Here is a 13521-nt window from a genome sequence, read left to right as displayed (position 1 = left end):
GCCTCCCAAAGTGCTGAGGTTACAGGCATGAGCCACCACGCCCGGCCTTTTTTTTTTTTTTTTTTTCAGATAGGCTCTCACTCTGTTACCCAGACTGGAGTACAGTGGCACAATCATGGATCACTGCAGACTCGAACTCCTGGGCTCAAGGGATCCTCCTGCTTCATCCTCCCAAGTAGCTGGGACCACAGGTGCATTCCACCACATCAGGCTAATTAAAAAAAATTTTCTGTAGAGACGGGGGTCTCACTACATTGTCCAGGCTGGTGTCAAACTCCTGGCATCAAGAGATCCTCCTGTTTCAGCCTCCCAAAGTGCTGGGATTACAGGCATGAGCCACCACATCTAGCCCAGGTATGCATGGCTTTATTCTTTACCACAGTAAGGATTTAAGTCAAAAAGATGGGCATGTTTGCCTTTCATGTAACGAGTAAGCAAAACAATTACATTTGCATGTGAAACAGATATCTCTAAATATGAATATATAGTCTATATATTCTATTAAGGAAAAATAGCAAATCACTTATTCCTAAGTTCAGACTTTTCTTTTATTTAAAACTGGAAAACACTTTTAAAAAGATGTGTTGAAGTCTTTTCCAATAATTTACACCGTGGGTCAGCAGTTTCTCAGTGTGAGTATGCTCACTTTACTCTGCAGTAAATGCCTTTCAATGCCTAGGAATCTAGGAGTAAATACAACAGACACAAACCCAGGCCTTCTAGTGAGGAGAGACAGGTAATCAATAATAAAGAGTAAACCAAAAACAAACAATAAGTTGTATGGTATAATAGAGTTCTTGTGCTGTGGGAGAACAAAACAGAACTGGGTAGGGATGGGAGGGAGTGCCCACGTGTGTGCCTGGTGGGGCTACAATTTAAATGGTGTCATCAGGTAAGTTTCACGGAGAAACACACATTTCAGGTTGTCAAGTCAGACAGATGAAGGTGTGATCACTGACTCTGCCACCAATTAACACGTGTCTTGGCAAGCCATTGCTCCCAGACTCGTTGCTGAAACAGGGATTCAAAATACCACCTCAAAGGGTTATGATAAGGATGAGATGGATTCATGTAAGTGTAAGAAGTCTTGCCAGGGGCCAGACATGTCAATAAAGCATAACTATTATTACAGAAATTTTGAACGTTAAAGGTAGATGTCTCTCCAAAATACAGGGAATTCCACATTAGGGAATTCTACATCTGGGATTTGGGGGTTAGCTAGCTATGAAAATGTTGGCCCAGGGAAAAACTCATTTGGAAAAAAATGCAAATATGACCTGCAGACAACCCAGGTAAGAGCAGCAATATTCAGTAATATTGTGGGAGTGGGTGGGGGAGCCAAAAAAGCGGAGAGAGATTATAATCTCTAAAACTTCCAAGGGAAACAGGAAGAATGAGAAAGCAGGAACAGTTCAGGGCAACTGATACAGTTACTGAAAAAAGAAAGGAGGGCACTGTCCCATCAATAACGTCCTACATTTCCACAGGGTTCTACAGCTTGCCAGTAGCCACCACTGAGCACCTATTCTGTTCCAAGAGCAACCGCATTTGGGACAGAAAAAAATATTTCTACATTTTTCTTTTTCTTTTTTCTTTTTTTTTTTTTTTGAGACAGAGTTTCACTCCTGTTGCCCAGGCTGGAGTGCAGTGGCATGATCTCGGCTCACTGCAACCTCCACCTCCCAGTTCAAGCGATTCTCCTGCCTCAGCCTCCGAAGTAGCTGGGATTACAGGTACCCGCCATAACGTCCGGCTAATTTTGTTTGTATTTTTAGTAGAGATGGGGTTTCAACACATTGGTTTGTTTCACCATGTTGGCCAGGCTGGTTTCGAACTTCTGACCTCAAGTGATCCACCCACCTCAGCCTCCCAGAGTGCTGTGATTACAGGTGTGAGCCACTGCACCTGGCCTATTTCTATATTTTTCATATGCTTAAGTAAGCTATCAGTCTGAATATCAAAACCCCAAATATCTTCATGCATAGTCTGAAGTCAGTGTGTATATATCTTACTTCCAACATGGCACAGCAGATAGCCAAATGTAAACAGAAAACACAGGGGGAACGAGCAACACAGAACCATAGGAAAAGTACAGTCCTGAGCCGGAGAGCACAGCTAGCTCTGAGGTTACATGAGGCAAACTGCATGGATCAATGCGTCTTGCATCAAAGGTCCATTTTGCAGCAGGAAGTCTGCAGCACGGAAGACATGACATCAATGGTCTCACCTCTAGAATGTACTCCAGCTCCACACCCCTCTTGTGAGCCCGTTTCAGTACAGCAGAAGCCTGAGCCATCAGCTCTGTATGGAACTGGGTTTCCTTCTGGACTGCAAAGCTGATTATCTTTCTGAAGAGTGTTTCAGTCAAGATCATATGAGATTCCAGGCCCTGAAAGTATTCCTGCAATTTTTCAGGGAGAAAGAAGTCAGCAACTCATTCATGTATTACATTAGAATCAAAATTGGTTTAGGGTTGGGTGCAGTGGCTCACGCCTGTAATCCCAACAGTTGGGGAGGCTGAAGTTGGTGGATTACCTGAGGTCAAGAGCTCGAGACTAGCCTGGCCAACATGGTGGAATCCATCTCTACTAAAAATACAAAAATTAGCCAGGCATGGTGGCATGTGCCTGTAATCCCAGCTACTCAGGAGGCTGAGGCACAAGAATCGCTTGAACCTGGGAGGCCGAGGTTGCAGTGAGTCAAGATCGTGCCACTGCACTCAAGCCTGGGTGGAGAGGAGTTGACACCAACCTAGCCCTGGAGCTGAGTAGACAGCTCTGCATTTCTAGAGGAGAGTGAAGAGTGAGCGAGGAGTCCTTGAGCAGGACAAGGGAGGGCAGAGAGAGCAACTAGGACCAGGTGGACAAATGGACAAAAAGGAAACACAGGGAAAGGTAGAGTTAAGAACGAAGGTGGGCTCTTTTGAAGAGAGGCTCTGAGTTTTCCTTTGCCAAGCTCAGGTTGGAGCTCTGGTTGGAGGCTCTGTCTCAAAACAAACAAGCAAACAAACAAACAAAAAACATTGCTTTAAATGTGAAAGTTGATGGAACTCAGTTAATATATGAGCAATATCCTCTCACTCCCACTGGTCTCCCCCTTGGCCCAGGCACTTGTCGCCGTCTACAGAGAAGGGAGCTCTAGACTCCTAATCGGCCTCTCCACCCTCTCCACTCAAGTGCATCCTATACCTGGCTGTGCTGCACACATAGTGTCCCCAGAACAAGGATCTTCACGTGTGCCAGCTGCAGAGAAAACTCCTCTACCCTCGTAATACCTCGTCCATGCGCAATCTGCCTTCCTTACTTTCCTGGCATGGCCTCTCACCGCCATGTACCTCCATGTGTTTCGGACACATTAGCTCCCGTTCCCCACCTTTGGCCTCTGCTTCTACTCTGTTCTTAAGATGTTCTCACTTGACACTTTTCGATGACTTTCCTTCCTCCATGGCTGGGCTTGGGCTCTACTTTCTGAACTTCTAGGATGTTTGGGTGCTCATTCCATGTTGTCAAGCCCAGCTTTACACACACTGATTGATATTAAAGATTTGCTTTCCTTGTATTATACCTACACATAACAGAACTGTAGGCCTTGCGCCATCCTACAAACGTTTTTGAAATGTTACTCTTTGTGTATAATAGACCCTGGAGGATGGAGGTCGACCTTATCCCATTTCCTGTACCCAGTACCATGACAGAATGGAAGAACTGGAAACTGATAATGACAGTTAACATTAATTGTGCGCTTACTGTTTGCTAGGCACTCCATAAATACTTTATCTGACTAATCTCATCCTCCTAACAACTCTATAACTCTATGAGATAGGCAGTTTTGTTTCCAGTTTTACAGATGAGAACACTGAGCCTCACCCCCACCCCCAGTCTACGTAGCTTGCCCAAGGTCACATAGCTAGTCACGGCAGAGCTTGGTGTTCAAACCCAAGGGCAGTGTGGCTTTATCTGTGCTTCTCACCAGGACTGCAGAACTTTCCCTCAGAAAATGGGCTGGTCAGTAGAAGCTAGAATCATTATTTTTAACCAACAATTACCAAATCACAGAGTCCTAAAGTTGGAGGAGACTTTGAAGTTCATCTAGCCCAATGTGCAATGAAAGCTGAGATTCCTTTTATAAGTCCATCTGCCCTGAAAGCCTTGGCTGGACTTCTCATGGCCAGAAGGGCTGTCTGCTCAATGGCAGTTTACTCCTTTTATAGTTCTTTTTCTATTGAGGTTTATTTCCCTGTTATTTATACTCATTGATCCTAGTTTCCCCTCTGGAATAACTCAGAATGATCTTTTATTGCTATGGTCAACAATTTGAGAAACACCAGCTGTGAACTTTAAAGCAACGGTTTCAAAGCCAGATGATAAGGCTTTAATAAATCATGAAGCTTTGGACAAAAACGTCTGGGAAAAAATAGGAAGAACAATTTGAAAAAGACAAAAAAAAAAAAAAAAAAAAAATCCACCTTTACAAGCCACCAGAGAGCTACACAATGGTAGAAGATTTAAACTTCTATAACCCAATGGGATTTTTTTAGTTTCCCTACTGGAAATTCCCATAGTCTAGAAGGCTGGGTTTCTGGACTAGCAAAATTGCTCTTTCCGTAATCATTGCCAATAATGCAAGAGGTGTGTGGGTGTGGGTGTGTGTGGGTGTGTGTGTGTGTGTGAGAGAGATAGGCATTCTTTTACCATGGAGTAGTGTCCAACCTGAGCTTTGTTGTGGCATACAACGATGGAGTGATTTCAGGCCCCCCAAGTTTGATTACATAGTAAACGGCCTTGCTGTTCCCAGGGAGAAAGTCTGAGGTCTACAGCAACTAGAGGAGCATATGTGTAAAGGTCAGAGGATCTAAACGATGCGTGTAAAAGACACCGACTCAACCCTGGAACTGAGTAGTCAGCTCTACATTTCTAGAGGAGAGCAAGGAGTGAGTGAGGAGTCCCTGACCAGGACAAGGGAGGGCAGAGAGAGCAACTAGGACCAGGTGGACAAATGGGCGAAAAGGAAACACAGAGAAAGGTGGAGTTAAGAACAAAGCTGGGCTCCTATGAAGGGAGGCTCTGAGTTTTCCTTTGATTTTTGCTCATCTAGGGAGAAAGCCTGGCTAATACTAGTGAGGAACTGACCAGTAAAATTACAGGTAAGTTGATCTTCTTTTTAAATTCCCAACATTATAGAAACATATCCCCTGTAATTTCTCTGTGCTACTGAAAGCCAGTTGGTTTGAATATACATTTTGGATCATTTTAAAGAATAACTATAGAAGTAAGAAGTCATAAAATACTGAGAATATTAGGTTTTACTAAATATATATCAGGGTTTGAGAGTATGCTTTCCAATTACAATCTCTCTCTCTCTCTCTCTGTTTCTCTCTCTCTCTCTTACTCTTTTTTGTTATGTACCTTATGTTTGTCAAGTAGTTGCTGGATTTCCTCTTTGGAAGACACGATGATTTTCTGGTCTCCTGCCATCTTCTCCTGACCAGTTTCTAGCAGGTCAGCCAGATCTTGTAGGGCCCTCTCATACTGACTCTTGAGTGTAAGGTTCTGGTTCAGGCCACTCCTCCGAGAGCCAATGGTCATCATCAGCTCATCATACATGTCCTAAGAGGCAGAGACCACAAGACTCACTCTCAATTCATATTCTGGCAACTCTCTGAAAGCATATGAACTATGAACGTGCTAAGCCCAAGACCCAACCAAGAAAACGCCTTCAGGGATGTGCCCTGTGGAAATGCTCTGCTTGTAGGCCATCTGCTTGTCTTTCCTATGAGCCTTACTTTGAAAACACGTTTCACAAAAAAATAACCTTTGGACCCTTATTCTCATGCCTGTGATATATTTGCTGTGACTTTACAGTGTCGTGATAGCTGGTAGTTCAAGTTCTTTCATTAATCTTATTTGGTATTCTTATCTTTCTGTTTTAAATTTTATTTTATTTTTAACTGACAATAAAGCACAATGGAGAAACTGAAAAAAAACTGAATTGATAAAAATGTAAGTATGAAGTGACTGAGTGAAAAGATAAAATAAATATTCAATAAATAATGTGGAAATAACTCAACTCTTTGAAGAAAAATAATGTCTTATTTCATGGCACATATAAAAATGCAATTTAGATTGACTACAAAATAAAAATTTAGTAAGTTAAAATATGAAAGGAAATAAAGATGTGTCTACAAAAAGTAAGCTTAATATTTTAAGATTTTAAAGGACATGAAAAAGTATCTCCTAGAAATGATATATGAGGGAGATTTGACAACTGTTTTCTCAAGATATTAATTGTTTATGATGAAATGTGGGGTAAAACTGTTGAAAAAGTGTCCACGGGGCTGAGGGACATGTCATAGAAAATGCAATTCCCATTTAATTTCAGAGCAACTGAATATAGTATACTTAACATTTTCCTGCTAAATAACAATCATATTTGGGACTATCCATCAAACAAAGAGCTAGAGAAATAGGCAAGTTTAACGTGAGCAGAAAGAGTCACAAACTTAAGAAGGCAATATTTTTGCCAAATGTGGTGGGGTAAATAACTATTTAAACTGGAAAGACATTTTAGGAGATGATGACACACCAAACACAAAATTTATTTGAGGCATATGGACCTGATTAACATATCACATTAAGGTTTAGCCTGCCAAAATGGCTCGATCTGGAAAAGTTCAATTTTAATGCCTATTTACGGCAATGACATTTGACTCTTACACCTGATGCTTAAGTGCTGTGGGAAAACTGTCTAAAAAAGTACAAAGTGGGGGTGGTGGGCTTATGACATTATGAAATGTTAGATAAAGGAGAGATACAGTTAAAATAAAAATGTTCTTTTGTTTATAAGGCCTATTTTGTTTTCTCAAAGAAAGAACTTATAAGCCTATACTGGACTGAGGTTACAAATTCTCAATAGTTCTGCATACAGAGAAAATCTAACATGTGTGTCTGTGTGACCATACATAATTGTACACAATTTCTTCTTGATTGAACATAACTGCATTGCCTAGCTGATACTAAATTTTGCTGGTTTAATATCCGAAGATCTTCTTCCTACCCCAATATCAGATTCTTGCCTAAATGTCAGATTTAGGAAAGGAAATTAACCCAAAGCATTATTCTCTATTCCTGAAAGGATGATAGGAAGTCTGTTTAGATTTCAACTACCTTCCAGTTTAATTTTTGTTGTTGTTGTTGTTCTAGAATGGAAACAATGTCTCCATTCCATTCAAACATATATGAAGGATAAACTATAGTTCTTACCTTAGAAAAAAACACTTTCTGAAAAGTATTACTTTGATTATTTGCTTTTTAAAATAGTATTTGAAGAGATAGTGCAATACAAAGATAGATATCACTTTTTTAAATTTTTCTAGCTAGGATTAAAAATCATTCTATTTTCTACAGTAGAAAATAATATGCCACAACTAAACTATACTGCAATGTTTAACCAAGAGAATAATAATAAAGTAATTGTCAGAAAAACATATAAATCTTAGAAGCATGAAAACAACTCACTTCCTTGTACTAAACATGTTAAGCTTCAGAAAATTTTCTAAGAGTTACTTGGCAGAAAGGTTAGGACCTAAGTGGCATGAATTTTATAAAGAAAGCCTAGAAAAATAAAGAAAGTGATTTTTTCTCGACTTCAAGTTCGATGTACCCCTGCAGCTGAATACTACTGGCTGAAGGCTGCACCTGGAGTTTGGAGAGTTCTTGCATGGACGGCTGCTCAATCTGTAACTTGTCACCACGTCTCTTTAATTCAATGATTCCTGCATCCAATTCTTTGAGTCCATCTTCAGCCTGTTGTATTGCCTAGGTAAGATCCATGACATTTTATTAAAACTCCCACGAACAATTTCCTCACGGAAGATGTGATTATTGTGCTTCTTTCTGTGTTCCTCCTCTCCACATAAAACATTCTCAATATATACAAAAGGAATTATTTCAATGATACAAACAAACCAAAAGCCATGTTTACAGACTATATAGAAAAGAGAAGAAGTCCCATTATTAGTACAGAGCAGTTATCTTACAGATAATGAGGCAGGAGAAAGTCAGGGTAGAGGGCTGGGAGAAGGATGTCTTGCTTAAATAAAAAAGGGAGTTTTTGAAAAGCAACACTTAAAGAAAAAGGAGCATGATTTAGGACATAGTTAATAAAAGGTATTTGCCTGAGGTTTTCTAAGGGACCATGTTCTGCTGCCCTTGAAACGTAGTTGTGAGCATCTTTGGAGAAAGATTCAGCGAGGCAACAAAAAGTATATTACAGCATGGTCAAGGAATCTGTGCTTCTTCTTGTGAAGTGGAAAATCAATCAACAAGTGTTCAAGTGGCAGTTACTGCTAAGCCTTGTCTTCCCAGTGTGAGGTCTGTAGAAGCAGAACAAGATCTCATCCTGTCCTTCAAGGAGCTGATGGTCCGGTTAGGAAGCCAGAGTAAACAGAGAAAAATAAAGCAAGGCTGACTATCAGTAAGTACTAAACTCGATAATGCAACTCATCCCCATTAGTGGAGATTAGAGAAGGGAGACACCAGCCCACAACCCCTGGAGCAGGCATTTGGAAAGAGGGTAACAGAGGCTGCCCCTGAAGGAGGACAAAAACAACACTCCAGATGGCAGATGAAACACATGTGTCCAGTGTCCTCTTTCCTGAAAACCCCCTACAGCCAGAGTGAGTATTTTGTTTGCTTGTTTTTGGCATATTTTTTTCCCCATAAATCTAAAAGGACAAGGGAACAGAAAAGAAAACAATGCTAACAATATGTTGAGAGCTAGAAGTCAGAAGAATACATGATAATTGGCTTAGGAAATCTGGGGAAGCTGAATTCTAAACCAGTGGAGGATCTCCACCACCCAATTCAGAGCAACAGAAATCTCCAAAACTCTGGGTGAAGTGAGCTGGGGTGCTAAGTAAGGAGGGTTACTGAAGAGCTGCTTAAAGGACAGTTAACCCACAGATGCCCCTCCTTATTCCATACTGTCCCTTTTTCTTCCCGTGTAAAAGACTGAAAGTTTGTTTTCTGGAGAAGGTCAAACAGACTGAGGGACACTGGACACAGCTGTGAGCTTGAATGCTGGACTGAAAGCAAGGTATGAAATAACTGGATGCTCCCTGAATGCTGAATGTGGGGCCCCTGAGTCTTCTCTTCCTGGAGCAAGAAGGGCTGCAGCCAGGGCTCTAGTCTCCAGACAGGAGAGGGAAAAGTATCTGAAAACACCAATAAGACATGCCTGACAATTTGACAGAAGGATTCTCTAACAAATAAATGGTCCACAGAGACCATCCTGCAGGAACTCTTGAAATTGTCATGTTCCATCCCCACACAGAGTTCCCTTTCAGCTGTTTAGTCCTCCATCCTAAACCTGAATAGATAACAAAAGATTTCAATATGCCTTTCGATGACATGAAAGATGGGGACTAACAGAAGCAAACAAATAAAAGCAAGCTGGAGGAAAACAGATTATACAGGAAAAGTAGAACTTCAAACATTAAAACCATTAACACACCCAGAAAGATATAAATGATAATGTATTCATTTAAAAAAAATAAAAAATACTACAAAAAGGATCATTCAGAGAACCAAAACGAATTCTGGGAAAATTAAATACAAGAGAACAGAAATGCCAAACTCAGTATAAGGGTCTGGAGTTGAAATTGAGGAAGTTTCTCAAAAAGCAGAGCAAAAACACAGAGAAAGGGCTCTTGGTAAGACAATTCAAGGATTGAACCAGAGTATCTGACAAAAAGGAGTTCTCCAGAAAAGAAGGCAGGTAAAATGGAGGAAAGAAACATATTAAATAAATCACTAGAACATTTTCCAGAACAGAGAGATGAGAGCTGCCAAATCCGAAGAGCCCCTCGAGCTTCCAGCCCAGCGGATAAAAACAGATCCTCCCTAAGGCGTGTGATTGTGAAATTTCAGGACACTGGAAACCTTTGGGAATTAGAATGTCTTTAGATTCCTTAAGACAACACTGGGAGCTAGAAAACAATGGACAAAAAGCCTTGAAACTCCAAAAGAATTCATATTCAACAAATGACCCCGAAGGATGACATAAAAATAGCAAAGTGATCAATAAAGTGTGAACATGGTATAAGAACATTTTCAGACATACATCTGGAAAAATACACTTACCATACACTCTTTCTAAGAAAGGACATGCACTAACCAAACAAGGAAGCAATGCAGTAAAGAGAAAGAGTTGGGATTCAGAAGAGAGAAGATCCAACATAGGAAGAAATGAAGGGATTCTCAGGATGGTGGTGAAGGGAGATCCAAGAAGACAACTGTGCACCAGGCTTATGAGGCAAGAGAACTGCTCTGGATTGGAACAGCACGACTCAAGAGATAACTATATTGAGTGAGGTGTGTCTTCCCCATGCCTTCTGCTGTTATTGCCTTTTTAATCTAAGTTGGGTAGGCACGGAATTAGCATGTTCATTAGTTGCGTTCCATTTATTCAAAGAAAAAAAACTAATTGGTTATTTCTTCATCTGTGACATTCAGTTACATTGGTTAAAAATTAGTGAAAATGATTGCTTGTGATCATACATATCTTATAATTCATATTAGAAATCCAAAGCAAGTCAGCACTACATTTGCTCCAGTCTTTTTTGGAATCACACATTATAAGCCAAGAAAAAAAAAAAAGGTCCCTTCATGTGGAAGATATGACAGAAAATAAAGAGATTTTTAATGGGGGGAAATGAGAAATCTTTTTAAAAAGCAGATGAAATTATGGTAAAGAAAAATGCACAGCCGGATGCAGTGGCTCACACCCATAATCCCAACACTTTGGGAGGCTGAGGTGGAAGAACTGCATGAGCCCAGGAGTACAAGACCAGTCTGGGCAACAAAGTGAGACCCTGTCTCTATATTTTTATATATATATATACACACACACACACATACACACACGTATATACATATATATACACACACATATTTTTTAAAATAATTAAATAAAAAGAAAAATGCACACTCACAATTTTGAAAACTATTTTAGATTCCTTAAGACAACACTGGGAGTAGAACACAATGGAGAAAAAGCCTTGAAACTATTTTGGGAGGTGTTAACACACACACACACCCACACACACACATTATATGTCAGATGATTCTCTATAGTCTATCCATAGATTCCTGGGAAGTTCACTGAAATTAAATCAGAAAATTCTATTCAAACACATACTTTTCATAATTACTTAGCTTATGAAACAGGAGATATTCTAACATCCCTCCCATTTCTTCTATCCTCCCTATTTTCATGCCACCATGCCAGTTTTGGTTCTCATTCTTTCTCTTCAGTACAGCTACATGAAGCCTCATGATGGATCTCCTGTTTCCTGACCCTGGTGCTGTCATGTAAACTATCCAGAAGCAAGATCTAGAACTGCCATTCATTTTTACCTGCAAACATCCCCTACAACTTTCCATGGCCAGGGATCTCCCAGTTAAGTCTAAACACCCAAAAGTGCACAAGATGATCTACCAGGATGAAACACTACATCTTTCATTTATATTCAACCACATTCATTTTCTATTTTGGTTGCAGCATGTACACAAACAAAAATTGAAAATAAATGTGGGTGAATTTAATTATGATTTATAACATAAATTGTTTATAATTTATAAATAAATAAAAATATATACATTTATGCTGCGTATTTATTTCCTTTTTTTTTTTTTTCTTAGTTAATGAGGCATGCAACAAATAAAGTGTACAGGTAACTAGTTTATAGAATAAAGTCCAAAGTCTCACATTCAACAGGCCCTACAAACTGCCTTAAATTTACATATCCAATCTTGTTTGTCCTCAGTCACATTCATTTATCTTAAATTCAGCTAAAATAGGATTACCTGTGTTTCTCCCTAAGTGCTCAGAATTCTCTAACAATTTGTGCCTTTATTCTTGTTGTCCTCTTTACTGCGATAGCTTTCTTTCCTGTCATTGTGTGTCCAAACTCTCAAGTTCAGTTCAAATTTCCCTCTACAAAGCTTCCCTAATCCTACCCCTGCTGGAGGTCAGAAGGGTCTGAGTATCCACAGTGCTTTGTCAGTACCTGTCCCAGGACAGTTTGACTTTCTGCCCTGTGTCATTGAGGTTCACATCTAATCTCATCATTGGGTGGAAAACTCCGTCAGGTCAGCATCTGCCACGGATACCTTTTCCCAGCTCACATTTCCTAGTTCTGTGCAGATGTAAGTGACAGAGTCAATGTCACCTGGTACGTTATTCAAACCCAGTACTCAAAAACAAAAATACTACAAACAAAAGTGCTACTGTGAGCCATTAATCTTTCATAGAATATTTAAAATTTCACAGTAAGTCATATCTCCTCGATGCATTTTCTCTTCTAGGAAAAGGCAGCTATAAATACCTCTATTTGTTCTGCTACGGGTTGTTCAAATACGTTTGCCAGTTTCTGCAGAATGATGTATTTGTTGTCAGCCAGTGATGTAAACAGCACTTTCAGATCATTCTAAGGAGGAAAGCAACAGGAAAACTCAAAATGTGTAACAGGGAATTTGAAATACTTGTAAATATAACACAGATTCTAACAAATAATATCGAGGCATAGAAATTTAATTTCCAGGAGAAACAATACTGTGCTATGGGAAGGTAAAAGGAACTGGTAACAATTTGCTTATGTGCTAAAACTGACTCCTGAAGAATCTGTTACCCAAAGTATTTTCTACTTAATACAAATGAAGCTGAACCATACATGTAAAAAGCAATGCTTGTCACTCTAATCTCATTACATCTGAAATAAATGAGCACATTCAAATATTGCAAAGAAATATTATGTTAATGGCTCTTATCTAGGGAAATAACCTGTAGGCGTTATCCTGATTTGGGAAATAATATGATTCTTTTTTTTTTTTTTTTTTTTTGAGATGGAGTCTCACTCTGTCGCCCAGGCTGGAGTGCAGTGGCGCCATCTCAGCTCACTGCAAGCTCTACCTCCCGGGTTCATGCCATTCTCCTGCCTCAGCCTCCAAGTAGCTGTAGCTGGGACTACAGGCACCCGCCACCACGCCTGGCTAATTTTTTGCATTTTTTTAGTAGAGACGGGGTTTCACCGTGTTAGCCAGGATGGTCTCGATCTCCTGACCTTGTGATCCACCCACCTTGGCCTCCCAAAGTGCTGGGATTATAGGCATGAGCCACCACACCCGGCCTATGATTCCTAAGAATCATGATTTCCACTTTGCTCTCTCCTCTCCTCCCATTACTCTATCAGTTTCTTCTTCTATTTTTGGAGAATTTGCACAAGCTTTTAAAAAGACATTCGGAAGTTTAGAAAATAAATATTATCCGTGATGAACAAAAACATGTGAAGAGACAACACAAAAAGATCTTGTTAGGTATTTTGTTCAAAAATATTACTCATTTAAATGTCCAAATATATTCATATTGAGTTAGATTTGTACAAAAAGGAGACAACTATTAGAATGTTGGTACTTAATTCCAGAGGAAATAATTAGAAGAATATTTAAATTATAAAAAATTAGG

The 13521-nt window shown here is 39.8% G+C and overlaps 1 protein-coding gene across 22 annotated transcripts in view; it reads right to left on the bottom strand.

Moving 5' to 3' along the window:
• The window catches only part of SYNE1 (spectrin repeat containing nuclear envelope protein 1), a 523271-nt gene that overhangs the window by 115985 nt on the left and 393765 nt on the right, over positions 1-13521 (bottom strand). For all 22 annotated transcript variants that reach the window (XM_021936839.2, XM_031667714.1, XM_021936840.2 and 19 more), the window contains 4 exons: positions 12386-12487; positions 7695-7814; positions 5406-5606; positions 2228-2401 (listed from right to left, as the gene is read on the bottom strand). In XM_021936839.2, the coding sequence (XP_021792531.2) occupies positions 2228-2401; positions 5406-5606; positions 7695-7814; positions 12386-12487 (597 nt within the window). The remainder of the gene's footprint in view (positions 1-2227; positions 2402-5405; positions 5607-7694; positions 7815-12385; positions 12488-13521) is intronic.

This window comes from Papio anubis, chromosome 6 (assembly GCF_008728515.1).
Source record: "Papio anubis isolate 15944 chromosome 6, Panubis1.0, whole genome shotgun sequence".
Classification (NCBI taxonomy): Eukaryota; Metazoa; Chordata; class Mammalia; order Primates; family Cercopithecidae; genus Papio; species Papio anubis.
This window is presented reverse-complemented; position numbering and strand designations above follow the sequence as displayed.